The 19,169-nt window shown below is 41.5% G+C and overlaps 2 protein-coding genes across 3 annotated transcripts in view; both read left to right on the forward strand.

Annotated features, from left to right (window-relative positions):
* abcc3 (ATP-binding cassette, sub-family C (CFTR/MRP), member 3) overlaps positions 1 to 6,881 on the forward strand; it is a 48,832-nt gene extending 41,951 nt beyond the window's left edge. For both annotated transcript variants that reach the window (XM_034570651.1, XM_034570652.1), the window contains exons 24-31: positions 792 to 991; positions 2,099 to 2,225; positions 2,756 to 2,857; positions 3,403 to 3,549; positions 3,696 to 3,854; positions 4,610 to 4,776; positions 4,904 to 5,098; positions 6,072 to 6,881. In XM_034570651.1, coding sequence (XP_034426542.1) covers positions 792 to 991; positions 2,099 to 2,225; positions 2,756 to 2,857; positions 3,403 to 3,549; positions 3,696 to 3,854; positions 4,610 to 4,776; positions 4,904 to 5,098; positions 6,072 to 6,183 — 1,209 coding nt within the window. In that variant the 3' untranslated portion in view covers positions 6,184 to 6,881. The remainder of the gene's footprint in view (positions 1 to 791; positions 992 to 2,098; positions 2,226 to 2,755; positions 2,858 to 3,402; positions 3,550 to 3,695; positions 3,855 to 4,609; positions 4,777 to 4,903; positions 5,099 to 6,071) is intronic.
* Positions 6,882 to 15,550: 8,669 nt separating this feature from the next.
* wfikkn2b (WAP, follistatin/kazal, immunoglobulin, kunitz and netrin domain containing 2b) lies at positions 15,551 to 18,278 on the forward strand. Its single transcript, XM_034570654.1, has 2 exons — positions 15,551 to 15,730; positions 16,031 to 18,278. Exons 1-2 carry the CDS (start codon positions 15,551 to 15,553, stop codon positions 17,570 to 17,572), a joined length of 1,722 nt encoding a protein of 573 aa, XP_034426545.1. The 3' UTR covers positions 17,573 to 18,278.
* The last annotated feature ends 891 nt before the right edge of the window (positions 18,279 to 19,169 follow it).

The raw sequence follows: 19,169 nt of genomic DNA on the forward strand, positions 1-19,169 counted from the left end.
TAAACTTACTCTAATATATACAAAATAAACTTTATTGTCCAGACGAGGCAGGACAATTTATTTGACACAGAGATTAGTGAAACATCTAGAGTCTGTGGGCTCACTTCTTTTCTAACTAGACTAGACAAAAAAATTGAAATAACTAAAACTAACCACACTAACACAAGCTCTTATTCCTGTGGCTCTGTCATGGCATCCATCCTGCATGGCCTGTGTCTTTGCTTCATCACTCGTCTATAATCATTCTGCTGAAGCCTCTGTTTGATTGTTACTGCAAATGAAAACCAAACCACCACATCACTTTAACAATGTGATCGCTTTGAGGCGTTAATAGAAAAAAAACTCTTAACAATTTCACTGAATCTATTACAGATTACGTTTGGTAAATATCTGTATTAAAAAAACAAAACACCTGCAGTTCTAAATCAGCTGTGCTGTATTATCGATTGTTATTATGCAGTATAATCTCTACTAATGCAGAGTTTAATACATTCGTGAGGTAAATGCACCTCTGATGAGCTGGTGTGACGTTCACTGGCACCTTCTCAACAATCTGTAACATTGGAATATCAAATGAACACTGCAGGTGGTTTGTTCACACTGGCTTCCTAAATAACTGCCTGTGTTTGTGTTGATGTTTGTGTTGATGTGTGTGTTTGTGTTGATGTGTGTTTGTGTGCGTGTGTGTGTGTGTGTGTGTGTGTGCACATTATAATTGTTTGCTGAACATCTGTGATGCCTTGTTCTGTCATAACGTTGAGTTTTTTTCTTTTCCCCCTCGACGCCTGTAGAGATTTTACGTTGCAACATCCCGGCAGCTAAAGCGCTTGGAGTCGGTCAGCCGCTCTCCTATATACTCCCATTTCTCTGAGACCATCACTGGCTCTAGTGTAATCCGAGCCTATGGCAGACACACTGCCTTTGTTCTGATGAGTGATCTGAAAGTGGATGAGAACCAAAAGAGTTACTTCCCTGGTATAGTGTCCAACAGGTAAGTGTCCTGTTTCAGCTCGGCAGAACAGCTGCTGTCTTCCAGATGTTGTCTCTTTCTTTTAATCTTCGTCTACTCAGCCACGGATGTGATGGATGAGAGGAATAATTTGAGATTTGGTGGCGATGCACGTATTAGTCTCACCAACGTAAACAGCCAGTCCTTTTAGATCGGGGGCTGAGTAGAGAAGTTGAATGCAAGTGCAAACATTTCAACACTGGAACACAGCTGCTGACACATTACGCTTAATATGCATGCACTCGACCTTCAAAGCCGAACTGTGGATGAAAGATTTCCCTCAGCTTTACACTAAACGGTGTATAAACTCACATGCAGGGGTGAACATGATTTCAACTACTGCAGTGTTTACTTTCTGTACAGCATTACAGAAGACTTGCATCTCACTTCCGGCCCTGCTTTACTTAACTCGTTTCATAGCAGACAGTTTTGGTCATAGCAGGAAGAAGCTCAGGTGTTATGAAACCCAGTTACAGTTTTATTTGTATAGCACCAAATCACAACATACATTATCTCAAGGGACCTAATATAGAAAGGTTGAGACATGATATTATAGAGAAACTCAATGGTTCCCACCATGAAACTCATTTTACTACTTTATCTCTCATGGTCAACTGCCTTGTCAGTTTGTTTGGTTTTACTTCTTGTCATTAAGCTCTTTGTATATAAAAGCGCTGAATAGATTAAGTTTGTTATATGTTATACAGCTCACACAATATCAGGGCTTTGAAACTGGACCATCTAAATGCAATGCTGCCAAGTTAATATTATTTATGATGTGTAAGAAAGTCTGCTGAGAAAAGAGCCTATAATCAGCAGTAGCATGTGAAAGCCAAGCTGTCATTAAACTTTACATATGAGACTTTCATTTGAAGATTAAATATACACTAACCTTGTGGCCAGTCACAGTCAGCAGTCACATCACTAGAATTACACTTTGGCTTAAAAGGTCTGAATCAGTCCTACTTTATTGTATAGCTTATGATTTAAATACCCACGTACATATTTATACCAGAAGCTGAGCTCCTAAGTTCTTTTGTATGTCAGACGTCTCATTAACTGTATCTCTGCTGTAACATTGTCCCGCAGGTGGCTCGGGGTGCGTATTGAGTTCATTGGGAACTGCATAGTGTTGTTTGCTGCTATGTTTGCTGTGACTGGTAAGGAGAGCCTGAATCCCGGCCTCGTGGGTCTGTCGGTGTCCTACGCTCTGCAGGTAACTGCTCTTATATGATCCACATAGCAAATGACTTGAGATCAGTAACATTATGCTAATGTTATATTTTAAATTGATTTAGTTAAAGATGAACAAATCAATATTTGTATTCCCTGTTTCAAAAACTCACTGTACACTAGTGGTTAAGGATTACAAAGAGAACCAGACATTTCCCTCAGGAATTGTTGGATACCAGATTAATCCATCAGGTATCCAGGAACATGACTCTAAATCAATATGGTTCCTCTGGATGTGTAAATAAGTGTTGCTATATTTTGTAGTGATTTTATGTCAGTATTGTGTCCACAGCTTGCACTGCTGCCTCCAAGTGGTCAGAAAACAATGAGTGTTGTCCATTACCTTTATTAAGCTCGTGTCTTTGCACACTCTCAATTACAATGCATAGTGTTTAGGAGTTTCAGCTCATTCAATATATAGATACAGATATTTAAATCCAAATGTAATGTCTTTTGTAGTTTTGGCAACAGCATTCTACTGCCCCTGACTTAACGCCTGTCCTGCTGTTGTAGGTCACCATGTCTCTGAACTGGATGGTGCGAATGACTTCAGATCTGGAAAACAACATAGTAGCGGTTGAGAGAGTGAAGGAGTACTCTGAAACCAAGACAGAGGTATGTTATGGTGTATGTGTGTGTAAAGAATGTGTAAAGAATGTGTAATTCTGTCCCTAATCCTCTGCAGAAGCTTAAGTTGGACTCTGAGTGTGTTTGATTTGAAAAGTAAAGTATTGGATTTGCCGTTAAAAAGTAGGAATTTACTCACATTATAAAAACACTCTTTATTGCTGCCAAGTCATGTAATTACACAACACAGGACCTATAAACTCTTAACTAGAGCCAGAAATGTTGGATTACCTGATGCTAACAAGGGCCAGGGTTACATAAAACAGACAGGGTGTTTGTACTGTACACACTGTACTCGTTCACCTTCAATCCCAGAAATTGCCCTTATGGCTGGTAGAGTTGTTAGAGAACACCTTTATTTGGATCATCCAGTTTGTCTCAGAGGTGAAATAAAAAGTTTGGCAGCTGCGAGTGACTGTGCACACCAAGAGGTCCAGCTCAAGTTTTTAAACGTGATAAACAAATCAGCCCGGGAAATTCACGAGTTGTTCAGAATGTTTTTCTGGTCAGAAACCCTGCATCTTTGTTCACAGGCCCCCTGGGAGGTGGAGGACAAGAAGCCCCCTCCTGACTGGCCCAGGGAGGGGAACGTGCATTTCCAGGACTACAGCGTTCGGTACAGAGAGGGACTGGACCTCGTCCTGAAGAACCTGACGCTCAGCGTCAAGGGAGGAGAGAAGGTGGGGAGGGTTTGACGAGTTTATCAATAAAAGGGTTGATCATACAGAGATTTGTGTACTTGTTGCAGTCACACGTACATGACCATGGTTCCATTCACACTAACATAAGGGTCTGCGTTGGTCTTGCATTCCACATTTTTCTACAGATTGGCATTGTGGGTCGTACAGGAGCCGGCAAGTCTTCCATGACGCTCTGCCTCTTCAGAATACTGGAAGCTGCAGGAGGAGAGATTACCATCGACGACGTGAAGATCTCTGAAATAGGTCTGCATGACCTGAGGTCCAAACTCACCATCATTCCACAGGTACACACACACACACACACATACACACACACACACACACACACACACTACTCGCATGATGCTGGAGTTTGATAAATATAAAATATTAAAGGCCAGCAGGAAAATGAATTTAAGTAAAGTATTTCACAAAATATATTGTATCTGTCTGAAAAGAAAGAGCTCGAGATATTTTGTGAAATACTTTACTTAAATTCATTTCCTTGCTGAACATCAACATTAAGTATGAGGCTACAGACAGCAGGCCATTGCTTAACTTAGCATTCAAAAAGGGGAAACGCCTAATGTGGTTCTGTCTGAATGTTAGGAAATCCACCCTTCAGCTCTTTATAAATCTTGTTTATTCTATTTGCACAAAATGTCCAAACTAGAAGTTGTGATTTTACTGAGTTATGTGATGAAACAGTTTTCCAGCCAAACCATGATCACTTTTAATTTGTGACAAATTGCTCATCTAGCTAGCTTTAAAGGTGCTGATAGATTTTAAGTGTTTTAGTCTTTATGCTAAGCTAATATAAGCAGTCGATTGAGAGTGGTATCGATCTTCTCCTCTAACTCTAGTTAATAGTAAAAGCAGCTACAATAAAAGCAAAACTACTATCAAACAAATAATCAACAGATTTATTCATTATGAAAAGAACTGCTGTCCCCTTTAAAAACCTGAATACTCCTGGTTCCTCTTCCTCATAAGCAGAATATCTGTGGTCAGGGGTGTTTTCTGTTTTTCTGTCTAACCTCTGAGCTTCTTTCTGTCACAGGAGCCTGTTCTGTTTTCTGGCAGCCTGAGGATGAACCTGGACCCCTTTGACCAGTGCAGTGATGAAGCGGTGTGGAAAGCTCTGGAGCATTCTCACCTTGACAAGTTTGTCAGTAACCAGCCGGCGAAGCTGGAGCTGGAGTGTGCAGAGGGAGGAGAGAATCTCAGGTAGGCTCGGTAGAAGAGAGATTCAGTAAACGTGTCTGAATGGGTTTTAGTCACTTGACAAACCTCTGCACAGTGAAAGTCGTTGGTTGTGCTGTGATTCATGTGTTGTGTTGTGTTGTATGTGCAGTGTGGGCCAGAGGCAGCTGGTGTGTTTGGCTCGAGCTCTCCTGAGGAAGACGAGGATCCTCGTCCTGGATGAGGCTACAGCTGCTATCGACCTGGAGACGGATGATCTGATTCAGTCCACCATAAGGACTCAGTTCGAAGACTGCACCGTCTTTACCATCGCACACAGACTCAACACAATCATGGATTACACAAGGTTAGATATGTACAGTATATGGCTACGTGCACAGCGTTCAGCTTTCACTGCTGGCCCAGATTTAGCTTGAAAATATGAATGTGTTCTGGTCTGGATGTGGAGACACTGTAACTCTTACAAACAATGATTCATTCACAACTTGACAACCAGCGCTGAAAGGTTCCTCCTCATCATCGCCAAACAAACTGCTCCAAAGTTCTACTAGTGGTGAAAGATTTAACAGGATTTCTTTAATGGAAAGACTACGGCAGCAAAGTTGTGTTTACGCAGACAGATTCAATCTGTATCATCTCACACAATATACATCAACAAATATGATAAACATCTTACATCATGTCACATAACTAGATTAGAAAGTTTATGAGATGTTTCACTGTGACAAACGGCCCCCAAGAGAAGAAAAAACACATTTTCTCCTTTATATCAGTGCTGTCACCTCAACACTGTTTTCCAGCAGTAGTATAATATATATATTACATATTATAATAATAATATTATTATAAACTTATTATTTTTATTATTATTATAATTATTATATACTATACATATATAAGTATAATAATAAGATTGATAAGATAAACGTCATTGATCCCACGTTGTGGAAAAAATTCACTCGTTACAGCAGCAGATAGTCCGATTGAGAGAGACAAAATAGAATAAAATGAAATAAAACTAAATACAAATACACAGAATATGCACAATATAAATAATATATATATATAATACTTTAACTGCAGACAGAACAGTTATTTGTAGGGAAATGTTCAAGAGTAAAGTGCAGTGTCACAGGATGACTGTGTGTGTGTGTACAGTATATACATGTTTGAAGTGATGATACCTCATAAACCCTGTGCAGCCTTATACAAACATGCAACATTTCATGAAAATTGCATCCACACATGAACAAAATAATCAATCTTCCCTTTTTGCCATGTCAGCATTGTTCCTCATCCTCTCCTGTCTCTCCTTGCAGAGTTTTGGTGTTGGACAAGGGACAGGTCGCAGAGTTTGACACTCCCGCAAACCTGCTATCTCAGAAAGGAATCTTCTACAGCATGGCAAAAGACGCGGGACTGGCGCAGTAGAAGCGCCTTTTCATCCCAATGTTACAAAGCAGGGTCGAGGACCCGCTCAGTTCTCGTCAGTCAGACTCTGAAGTTCGAACCTGGCAGTTGAACTGAACAGTACCTGTTTAAGTGTGTTTGGTATGTTTTCAGGGCACTAACTGCTGGTTTTTACGAAGCCTGAACTCCTTTGCAAAGGTGGATCAGTTAGCAGTTGCAGTCATTTAGATAGTGTTTGTCTGAACCCAGATCAGGACTATTACACATGACTGTCTTCAGTTTCTGGCACTGCATTGTGGGACATATACCAACCTTTGAAAAAAAAAAAAAAAAAAAGCCATAAGTGCTAGTTGATCCAGGTCTGCTCTTTAGTGCCTTCTGCCAGAGGGATGAAGAAAGCCAGTGAATGTATATCATTTTCTAATCAGCTGTCTGCTGTAAAACAAAAAGGAGGAACTTTTTTATTTTATTTTTTCTACAAGAAACATGCTGTGCCACTGTATCTTTCCTCATCCAAAAAAACACGTTTTTGTGATACACCCACTTATTTTTGTACTGTACCTTTATTTAAGCCACTTTTTAAAGAGTTTTCTGATCTAGGGAAGTTTGTTCAGTTAAGTATGTGATTCATCTGTGAACCAAATCTATAAAGACTTGAATTCTATACCACCAAAATATAAAATATGATGATGCCTTTATTAAAAAAAAAAGGAAGAACACTGTTTGTGTACTGTCTTGCATTCATGGGATTAAACTTAAAGGGGACATAGTATGCCCATTTTACCACAAGTTGATATGGTTCCTTGGGGTCTTAATGAAATGTCTGTAACATACTTTGGTCAAAATACCACAAGGATCATATAAAACAGCACCCTTTTTACCCTGTATAAAACAGCCCTCCACAGAGTGACCTGTTTTGAGTGCCTGTTCCTTTAAATGCTAATGAGCCAGCTCCCCCCTCCCCCCCATGATTTTAAACGATATAAATTACATATTTTATATGATATAAATTATCAAATATGCATCCCATACTTTGTATTCCCCTTCTGTTGTCCTGGAGTTTTAATTTTCCCAATCACATAATTAAATGTCCCCCTCTGCCCATCCACTACAAGCACACAAGCAGACAGACAGAGAGAGAAAGAGAGGGTTGGGGGGGGGCTATGAAGACCATCATTTACCCCTGAACCCCGACATTCAACGGGTACAACAACAAGCGGAGAAAGCAGAATCGCGGGCTGACCTTATATATACAGTCTATGGGGCTGACCAGCGCGGAGAAATGCACGTCCCGTGTGAACAGCCAGGCGGCTGCGTGCTTGAGAACGGCGCTGGGGGGGGTGAGGTGGGGGGGGGGGGGGCCAAGACCATGTAGGGAGACTTCCAGTACCTTGTTACGACACAAAACCCAGGAAGCTCAATCGAGTCGCTCAAGCATGACGTTTCTGACTTAGAGGAACTATAACAAAACGCGCAAGTGTTTTTTCCCCAGAGTTTTTGGGTTGGTAGACATGCCAGATACCCACATTAACCTGTAGAAGCACTAACAAAGTGGAATTTGCATGCTATGTCCCCTTTAAAGGAGCATTCCAAAATTTAACATCTCACTACTACTAAAAATCTATACTAATAATGATAGTTATTCGTATAGCATTTTGCAAAACAAGGTTATTAAGTGCTTCACAAATATACACTGAAGTAAAAATACATACAAATTAATAAAAGCACAGTCATAAACGAATAAATGAAAGAATACAAACACTAATGGTCTGAAATTTAAACATGTCCACTCAAGACAATAATTAAAACTAGAATTGGCTAAAATCAGGGAATGCGGCATTGTTCGAAATACATTTGCAGTGGAGGAAAAGTACCTGAAAAGTAAAGTACAGATACATAAAAAATGCACTTTTGTACAGTAACAGAGAAAATGTACTTTGTTACATCACACCACTGGCAGTGATATATATGTACTACTGTATATATTACACTGTGATCCAAATAGGTAAAATGGCTTTTAATGAAATGCACTAAACTACCAGTGTGTTGGGTAGATTCAGCAAATATTTGACTGTTCTTCAGCTGAAATCATCAATGATACACTGCACAAACACAACTCTCTATTTAATACAGAGCAGAACAGACCTACTGTAGATTCTGTTCCCTATTGCAACGATTGGAGGTACATTAAGAAGATAAATCAGAACAATGATTGTTATTCTTGCTCTACCTTATGAACTTGCATCTTAGTGCATAAGGTTGTAATAATACCAGTCATCCACTAGTGGGCGCTCACAGTCAAATCAAGGATCCAGACTGGATTTTACAGAAGGGCTGTGATATCACTGTTGTCTTAAAACATTTCATTACAAACTTACTAATATCTAAACTGACAGACGTATATGAAGTACTGATGACAGATAGATAGATAGATAGATAGCCATACATTTTGAAGTACTCTCCTAAATACCAAGCATTAGTAAAATCTTACAGCAGTGTCAGTACTTTTTTGATGTCGTGGTCACTCCACAGACTTACAGTAAGGTATTGCACTGTTTAATAAGACCAAATGAGGCCAAACATATATGTCAATGTCAAACGATTAACTGTGAGACAAGACAGTTATTGTCCAAAACAGATTTGAGGTTGGATTTTGGTTATTTCCTCTTTTATACTTTTTCATAGAGTGACAACTCAGTTGCTCTTTTGTTTCCAAGCAGCTGAGTTCACCACAGATCTCTCACAGCAAGATGTCTCTTGTCTCTCGCACACGCAGACGTACACCATGGCCCTCTGCGGTTTGCATTTCTCTGCAGTGTTTTCCTCCAATTACAGAGGCCGTACACTCTCTGTCTCTGTGTCTCTGACATGCCAAAACTAACAGATGCCGATAGGCCGGTATGAACGAGGGCTCGGCTGCCAGCTCGTTTGGTTGTGTCTCTGCCTGTGGGCAAAGCTGCATGAAGTGGCAGGGAGGTCTGGCTCTGGCTCTTCTGCTGACGTGTCCCATCAGTTTGTGCTGTAGGCTCAGGAACCTGAAGTGGAAACAAGGTTGAAAACAACCTCAGCGATGTGGTGACAAACCAAGAAGCTCCTCGTGTTTCTATCTGTGAATATCAACCCGACAGGGGCTCTGGTTGTTGTTTTGCTGGGTTTGGGCCACTCACAGTTATTGTCTGAACTAGAGCCCGACCGATTTATGGAGTTGCCGATAAATATCAGCAGATATGAGCCTTTCACAGACATAATAAATCTATAAACAATGCAGAAAAGATGTACAGTTATGTAAACCCTTTTACGTAAAAAAACAAACATTTTCTTAACTCAAGTTCTATATATTTGGTTGTATTTTTGTTATATTTTTATTTATAGTAATTTAGCGATAAGTATAAAACATCAAGCCTCAATAAAATGTCTTACCTTACATAACGACATCACAATGATGATTATATACATGTATATATAATGTAATACTGCAGCTCTAATTCCTCCTGGTCACTGGGGATATTTTGGCTTTTTACACAGGAGGAGGGGGAGAAGATGTGGATGTTGTTTATCTTTATATACAGTCGTTAGTATTTACTTTGTTGCCTCAGTGTGTCCAACAGTAACAAAGACTGATTACCAGATTTATTCATATAAAAAGTGACGAGCTGTGAGTGAGGGGTTGCGTATTGGACTCTCTTCGTGGGGAGCAGTGACTTCCTCACAACGTGAAGTTGCGCTGCAGCCAGTGGCAACTCCAGAGATATAATGTGTTGGCAAGGTTTACAGGTACTTGTACATTGAGTCTAAGTGTAATGTCAGCCAGCTGAGCTTCTGGAGCTATATTTAGTTTGGCAGTGAACTCAGCTGCTGCAGAAACCTGCTGTATTTAGACTCATCTTATATCTTATCAGAGTTTCCCGGTGCCGGGGCCTATGATACAAACTGGTTAAGAAACATTTCTACCAACTGTTGAAGCTGGAATCCTCAAATAACCTCTGCGCTGCCGGCGTGCCATTGGATCATTTTGTGCTTTTCAGGCTCCCTGTTATTTGATTGCATGGAATGAGCCTTTCATTTCATAAGTATTTGTAGCCGCGAGACATATCCATCACCACTGCAGGAATTTATTAATTCCACCTCTGAATGAAACAGTTCATTGGAAAACACACACGCACACACACACACACACACATGCACGCAAGTCTTGCCTCCATAACTTCAGATGACATTACATTGGTTTACATTGATTTCCTGGACCAAACATAACCTTATAAAAACTTCAACATCACCATAATATTCAATGATTTACGTTATGAGAAGTTGCTTTTTGTCCCCATGAAAAGTGCCCATATTGTGACTGTGTAAACAGAATGAGGTCCCGACAACTTGAGTAAAACCTGGACCACACACGTACACACACACACACACACACACACACACACACACACCTACCTCAGCCATTAGGGATTTTTTCACATAGGCAAAGTGATCAGAAATAAGAACTAGAAGGATGCTGGGTTCTCACAAACAACCCAGACACACAGTAAATCCCTGTTAAAATAAGCTGGTGCAGTTAGTCATACATGCAGAATACAGTACGTTCAGTTGTTTGTCATTGGCAGTGAAATGGAGCAAATATAATCCTTCTTACAGGATTGAGACCTGCAGCTCTGGAAGCTCAGAAAGCGTGAGATAAACAGGCTTTATTTATTTGCTTGTCATGCCCACACACACACACACACACACACACACACACACACACACACACACACACACACACACACACACACACACACACACACACACACACACACACACACACGTACACAGAAATCACCATGTCTGCATCAAGAACAAACCCGCAGAAACACTTTGACACAGCGTGAGTCCACTGTTATTGCACTGGAAGGCGGTCTAATAGCTCGCCTGTCCTCAGCTGAACTGTAGAGGAAACCAATCGAAGTAGTTTACACAGCGGAGGAATGAGGGTTGCAAATTATAATGCATTCATTCATTAAATTGTCTGCCAACACACACGCCCACTGTGGAGCACATCACCTGATCTTTGTGTTTTTTTTCTACTTGCATTGTCCTCATCTCACCTCTGCTGGTCTATTTGAAAGTTGTGTATTCAAAGCTGGGGTTTTGGCGCCTATTTTAGGTCGTAGCTCGTATAACAACTTGAGTGTTGGTTGGAGTCATGTGGAGATGTCTAATTACGGTTTTCTCGTCAGTCTAAAGTCCTACTGCTTTTATTTCCAACAGCCTGGCTGAGTTTTTCTAGAGTATGTGTCAGTAAACTTCCATAAGTCCACACGAAAGGCTTGTAGTGATAAAAAACTAATCCTGTGCACAAACACATGCTTTGTGGAATGTAGAGCATGTATACACTGAAGTTTGAGAAGGAGCAACAGTGGCATTAAGCATGAGAAACTGCAACCGTGTGGTGAGAGTGTTTCTTAAATAACTACTGTTTGCTGCAGAAACAATCGTCTTCTCCTCCTTGAGTTTGTTCTTTAAAAATCTGCTGCAGGCTGTGAGATTTCATTTCAAACCTTTTATTAATAATAAACTAAAGTGAGGGAAATAAATGCAAAGTATACATCTTTTGTATTTTAACAGAATTCCATTTATATGTCACACTGTAAAGAATTGACTGTAGAATTAACAGTAAATACCTGGCAAAAAAGTTGCCAATAAAGTACTGTAAAATTACTGTAAAAAGAATTACAGTATATTACAGGATACGTTTTACAGTTTTTTGTTGTATATAAATTACAGCAATTTCTTGTTTGTTTTTTTTTACAGAAAACTGCAATTACTTGTAATCTAGTTTACAACATTACCTTGTATTCTATTCAGATTACAGAAGTTACCTGGCAACTAAAGTTGCCAATAAATAGCTGTTAATACTTCACAATACAATATGATGTTGTACAATTGTTTTAGTTATTTTTTTACATTAGCAGTTTTGCAAATTACGCATATTGTGAGGTATTTTGAATGAGACCAGGCATACTGTTTATCCAAAATTCATCTACATTGCACTAAAGTCTTTTCACCTGTTAAATAAAAACGGAGCCAGAGCTGCAACAAAATAAAACTTTTATTGACACTCAATACAGTTTCACAACGTTTTAAGAACATGGTGTCCTTTTTTTCAGAAAAGCTCTTAAACGTAAATTATACATCTTTGCACACCGGCCACCCAGTGGAATTCACATTGACCAGAGTTTCAACATAGTCAAACATTATTAAAACTGACAACATACTCGGCTTAAAGGCCCAATCTGAAACCAGGACCTGAGGTAGAAATGTATTAAGAAGAAGGTCACATAATTTTTGGTATAATTTAACTTTTAGCTAACTAGCTAAAAAAGATGACCTTTTTTCAGTGTGTTTGGAAATCTTAATATATCAGCAAAATATGTAAATACTAATAAAATGTTAAGAGAAGAACAATGTCCAGTCACATAGTGAGGAGGAGAACAGTCCTCATTCTTTATGTTTGACTTACACTCAAAACCATTCAAAGTCCATTAATCTCTTGAGGAGAGAAGAGACGTGAGGACTGACAGAGTTGTTCTTGTTTTCACGCACCTTCCCACTTCTTTGGCCGACCAGCTTTGCCGTCTTGGTGCCTTTGGTTGGATTGATTCCAACGAAACATCTGAAATCACAAAATCACACGAAAAGAAACTTCATGAAAAATCTGCGCCGGCAGCTCCTTTTAAAAGAGGGAGCCGAATCCATCAGGTTGTTCAAGACAAGATGATCATTTGCCCATTTAATATGAAAAGCAAAACTTCACAAGATTGCATGAGCTGACCAGCAGTGATGCATCAACATAACCTCAGGCAGCAGGTCCTCTGGTTGGAGATTTCCTGATTTCCTGAAAAGTTATACCTGCTAGAACAAAACCAAAAAAACGGTATTGCAGTGTATCAGCCAATTTGGCTCACAGATGATCAGTGATCTGCGGGAAAAAACAGCAGGTCATCCCTACTACAAAAAATGAAAACCAAAACCTTCAGTAAAATAATTTGTTGTGCATTCATTAGCCTACATAAATTAGCAAATTAACATGCATAGTGGATCACAATATACAGCTTTTAATTTTATGAAATGAGCTTTTCTGTTTTAAGTGCTTTATAAACATTAATCTAAGACATACCTTCGGTTTGCCAAGCGTTGAGAAGCCTCGACACTGGATAGGTGTGATGTTGGCAGGGAGATCCTCCTCTTTGATGAACTGCAGGTCAGATCTGGATGCCACTCCAATGCTTGGGACTGTAGTTTGTCCTCTGGTAGGCTGGGTAATACCACCAACACAGCTTGTCTGATGTCCTCCCCCAGTACTGACATGTCAGTATATATCTGGGAGGGAGTGGTGAAATATAATCACTGATGTGCCATTCAGCTTGTACACATTAATGGACAATAATCAAGGAGAGCTTCTTGCTTAACACACATGTAGTTTGAGCCCTGGACTACCTCTGTTAGACTGTGAATACCCAAATCAGCAAGTTCCACAGCCAACTGCCCCCCACAATAAAGTAGACAAGATGAATGCCAAATGTCTCTATGTTCAAAACACGACTTAGCTACTATAATGGGAAACTGCAGTCACTGACTGTTCAATTTAGGCCCAATCCCATTTCACCCAGCTAGCGCGCTAGCATGCTAGCATTAGCGCGCTAGCGTTAGCATGCTAGTTTTAGCGCGATGTTACTGAGCTTAACTGCTCCTCTCATAACAAAGCATCCTGGCAGGGTTGCATACTAGCTTTTCAATTTCAAATTCCATTGATTCACTTTAAGTCATTCACTTTAGTAAGTTGTCACTTTAGTAACTGCAAACAATAGCATTGGTTTAATTAAGATCTCAACAATGTTATTACAATGACATCCCAACAAAGTTGAAGCCCATATTAATTTTGTAGGCAATTAACATTCAACTTACGTATGACGTAGTGGCTGGACACGGCTGTTGCTCCTCTGCTCCCGTGCTCTCATGTCAAGGTCGTCTTTCAAACCGCCTCGTGCAACGCAATCGATATCAACAGTATTTAACTGTAACATGCACCATCTACAGTCAGAATACAACTTGCCTGTAATTTTACAATGTGTTACTGTGGAAAAATGCTGTTAGCTACTGTAATTATATTTGTCCCATGATGCAGTGCGATATACAGGTAAACATCGTAAAACGACAGAACAAGAAGTTACTGTAAAATTTTACTGTAGAAACTACAGAAATTTGTTACAGTGCATATAAAACCTGCAATATGTTCACTCCACATGGATCAGTGTTTGTCACAATTCAAAGTACTACCAGCATAATTTGGCTACTTCCTTTCGACAAGTTTTAATAAATAGATTTAATGTGAAATTTATAATAATAATAATACCTATTATTATTGTAATTGTCATTGTTATTGTACATGAAAAAAAACACAAATATAATATTAGGAAATAACAATCATCCAAACACACCATCATATAAATCAAGGGAGAAATCATAGGTTACATGTATCAAACAACATTCATGTATTTTCCAGGAGCCTCCTGAAGGAGCAGAGGTTTCAATCAGATTTCTCTGCTGAAATCAACACAGACTCCACCATGGATCATCATCTTTTCACATCGTTGCAATATCATTGCATTAAAACCAAATATGAAAGTTTCACACATTTGAAATTGTTGAAATTGAAAATATTAAGATCATTATTTTATGAGTAGCATTATTTCATATATCAATATATCAGTTATATACTGAAGCTTTTATGATGTGTCTACTCCCTCAGCGGTCAATCAAAATCATTTACATATTAACACATCGAAATAATTGTTTTTGTTGAAATGTCTTAATACAACTACGATATACAATGTTTAACCACATACACGATTGAAATCTGATCGTTTGTGATCGCCTCGTTTTGATCCGTGTGATCCTTGACCACATGTGAAACAGCTGGGCGTAAAGAAAGCTCCGCGTCTTTACGCACGGAGCGCGCAGAGCGCATCGAGCGCACAGAGCGCACAGAGCCCCCAAAGGGTTAAACGGGGTAACCATCGGTGCTTATAACAGGCAGGTGCCCCGCCAGTCCCAGCCCAAAGCTCACCACTAACTTTTTAAAACGCTTCTCCCAACATCTGGGGAGCAGCTCCAGTTGTCATGGTGCGAGCTGCTCAGCGAGTCATGTTCACGGTGATGGAGGCACATCGCTGGTTTGAATAGAGCATCACCGCTGCACAACAGCCCGGATTCCTCAGCAAGCACACGTGTGATGCGCGTTTTTCTTGGTTTCCTGGTTTCGCCTACCCTCGTCTACTAAAATATATTTTTGAATCAGTTCTAATCTTTTTTCCCACTTGTTGCACTGCGTTCCGCTCTGGAGATGTGGTGGATGCTGTTTCCACGGTGGATCTGGTTCATGGTGTGTGTGTGGATGGAGCTCCAGGTCCGAGCTTTGCCACAAATCACCTACTCACACGCGGGGATCTGCCCTAATGACATGAACCCCAACCTGTGGGTGGATGCCATGAGCACCTGCACACGAGAGTGTGAAACCGACCAGGTAATGACTTTCAACTCACTTTGTAGAATCAAGTTATCATCATTCTCTTTACAGTTTGTACATATAAACCTGTTGTAAATGTAGGTTATGGATCATAAACGTGTTTAAACACTTCAGTAATCTGTCAAATGTAATATTTATCTTTTGTTTGATATAATAATATATTTTATAATATATAATAATAATCTATCTATCTATCTATCTATCTATCTATCTATCTATCTATCTATCTATCTATCTATCTATCTATGTCAGAATGTAAAATCCTTCATTTTCACTTTCTCTCCTTTCTTCTCACAGGAGTGTGAGTCCTTCGAGAAGTGTTGCCAGAATGTGTGTGGGAATCGGAGTTGTGTGGCAGCTCGTTACGTGGACGGGAAGAAAGGCCCCGTGGGAATGCCCAAGGAGGCCACCTGTGCCAGTTTTATGTGCAACCAGCAGGGCTCCGAGTGTGACATCTGGGACGGACAGCCGGTGTGTAAGTGCCGGGACCGCTGCGAGAGGGAGCCGCACTTCACCTGCGCCTCCGATGGCATGACCTACTACAACAAGTGCTACATGGACGCAGAGGCGTGTTCTAAAGGCACCACCCTGTCTGTCGTCACCTGCCGCTTCCACCTCACCTGGCCCAACACCAGCCCCTCGTTGCCCCAAGTGACCACTCCCCGCCCAACCACCGCTCCTCTTCAGGCGACCGTTCCACCTCCTCAGCCTCCGGTCCTGGTCAGCGGCCCCGCTCACCAAATCGTAAATGTGGGCGACACGGCCAGTTTCCTGTGTGACGTGATGGGTCGCCCCCGGCCTGAGATAACCTGGGAGAAGCAACTGCCAGCGGGTGTGGAGAGGGTCGTCATGAGGCCCAATCATGTGCGTGGGAACATGGTGGTCACTAACATTGGTCAGCTGGTCATCTACAATGCCCAGCCGCGTGATTCAGGTGACTACACCTGTACGGCTCGGAACCCGTCTGGGTCAGTGCAGGCCAACCACCCGCTCACTGTCCTGCCCACTGAGATGCCCAGGCCGCCTGAGCCAAAGAACGTGACCCGCTGCCCGCCCGAGGAGTGCCTGAAGCCCTCTGATAACCCAGAGGATTGTGGGAGTGAGCTGGAGAATGGCAGCTGGTACTACGAGCCCAAGACCAACAACTGCATCTCCTTCACCCACTGCAACAGCAACAACAACAGCCAGCACCCCAGGAAGGTCTTCGAGACACACGAGGAGTGCATGCAGTGCTGCGGTCCAGAGCTGTCGGGTCCCTGTGGTCTCCCCAGCCTGCAGGGCCCCTGCAAAGCCTACGAGCCGCGTTGGGCCTACAGCAGAACCCTGCAACAGTGTCAGTCCTTCATCTACGGAGGCTGCGAGGGCAACGACAACAATTTTGAATCCAAAGAAGCCTGCGAGGAAATGTGCCCCTACCCGAAAAACCACCACTGCAAGTCCTGCAAGCCGAAGGGCAAGATGGTGACGAGCTTCTGCCGGAGCGACTTCGTCATCCTGGGTCACATGACGGAGCTCACAGAGGAGAAGGACTCGGGCCACGCCCTCGTGACCGTGGAAGAGATCCTGAAGGACGAGAAGATGGGGCTTCGCTTCTTTGGCAGGGAGCCTCTGCAGGTCACCTTCCTCAACATGGACTGGAACTGCCCGTGTCCGAACATCACGGGCGCCACCGCCGAGGGACAGGTCATCATCATGGGCAACGTCAACGACGGCATGGCGGTCCTGCACCCGGAGAGCTACGTGGGCGCCACCAGCCCTCGGCGCGTACGGAAGCTGAGAGAGGTCATCTCTAAGAACACGTGTGACATCCTGAAAGCGATCACCAACAGCCCTCAGTAGGATGAGGAGGAGAACCGGTACATAAAGTTTGAAAACATGACTCGACTGCAGACGGCCGTTTTTCCTCTGAACAATAATTGCAGGAATGTTTTATGAGACAATTCCTGATGCATTTAATGAATTTCTTTCTGTCTTTGAAAGTTTTCAGGCGCTCCTGATCAGGAACCCTGTCCTCATCTTGTTATGTTCAGAAGCGTGTGTCTTTGTGTGGTCTGCTTTCTGTTACGGTGTTGTTGATTGAAATACCATGTATGCGAGCGCAGGAGACATCCATCATGATCCTCTTGTTACTCTAACCCCCCAGACTCTGTCGTCCCTCATGCCCTCTCCTGCAATGGAGGTTGCAGACTTGCATTGAAGCACAAAACAGACACGATTGAGTTTTTATGTGCATAATTTATTCACTCCTCTTTTGATTCTTGTATTTGGAGGCCTTATTTCCCCCCCTGACAATAGTACCTTACCTTTTACTCCATACTGTCTTCCTCAACATCACCTGTGCAGGGTATTGCACTTACAGTAAATAGTTTGGTTTGTCCCAATAAATGAGTTGTAATATATTTTATTAATCACTACATTTTCTCACAATCTGTTTTTTTTGAATGAATTTTTAGCTATTTATTATCACGTAAGCTTTTCTTGTGTCTTGTTTTTATACTTCACTTCCCCTCTGAGATTTAGATGGAATTTTTCAAATTTTGTGTTATGTGTGAAGAAAATAAAGATTTTGTGATTTTTCTTCCTTTTTCCTCTTTGATATTTGCAGATACCTACTTAATATTTAATTCTATTTTAACACAAAGACTTTTTGTGAGCTCGTGGTTTCGTTTGGTCTCAGTGGTTCTGTACCAGTTGTAGGTCAGAGAGCGGTATGTACCTTTGCGGTTCTTTTGACAGGCTGTGATAAAAGAGACTCGGGAATAGTGAATCCCCGGACCCCCACCTCATTGCTAAAAACCCCAAAACAGAACCCATACATTCTCTAGACCCCTGTGGTGTTGTAAAAACTTCACCCTACTTTGCTTTGCCGCCGTCATCCAGTCTAATTGGGTAAAGAGCCCAAGCTGTAAAACCACAGATCCACTCCCATGCGAGAGCTATGCGTTTCATGCCGTGCCAGCAATGCGTCTCTGGGTTACTGGGAACAGTTCTAGGTGGGCTTCGACGAGGGTGTTCCACTTCCCAGATGAGATTCTGTTTCTCCCATCCGGAGCGGCGAGGCAGGCGGGAGGTCAGCCTGTGTTCGGCGTTCCTTTACTGGCAAAACCACCAGGGAGCTGAGACCTGCACTTCAGCAGCTGTTGAGGCTCCTCAGCAGAGATGTATTAGATCTGCAGCACGTTGGATCAGTGCAACATAAACAAAGTTCATATCGACAACACAAACCCACCGACAGATCCTCTATTTGCCATTTTATCACTTTTCAATGTAAGTAGTGTAAGTATTGTTTAAAATACTTCAGGCCAGTAGTGCAGTTAGAAGTCTACACATTGAAGATTAATTTGTGTTACATGAAATGAAAATGAAAAGAGTGTTGTTGCCTGCACTGTATACAATGTACCCCAATCAGGAAATGCTATCTTCTTTATAATGACAT

This window comes from Hippoglossus hippoglossus, chromosome 19 (assembly GCF_009819705.1).
Source record: "Hippoglossus hippoglossus isolate fHipHip1 chromosome 19, fHipHip1.pri, whole genome shotgun sequence".
In the NCBI taxonomy this organism is placed as follows: domain Eukaryota; kingdom Metazoa; phylum Chordata; class Actinopteri; order Pleuronectiformes; family Pleuronectidae; genus Hippoglossus; species Hippoglossus hippoglossus.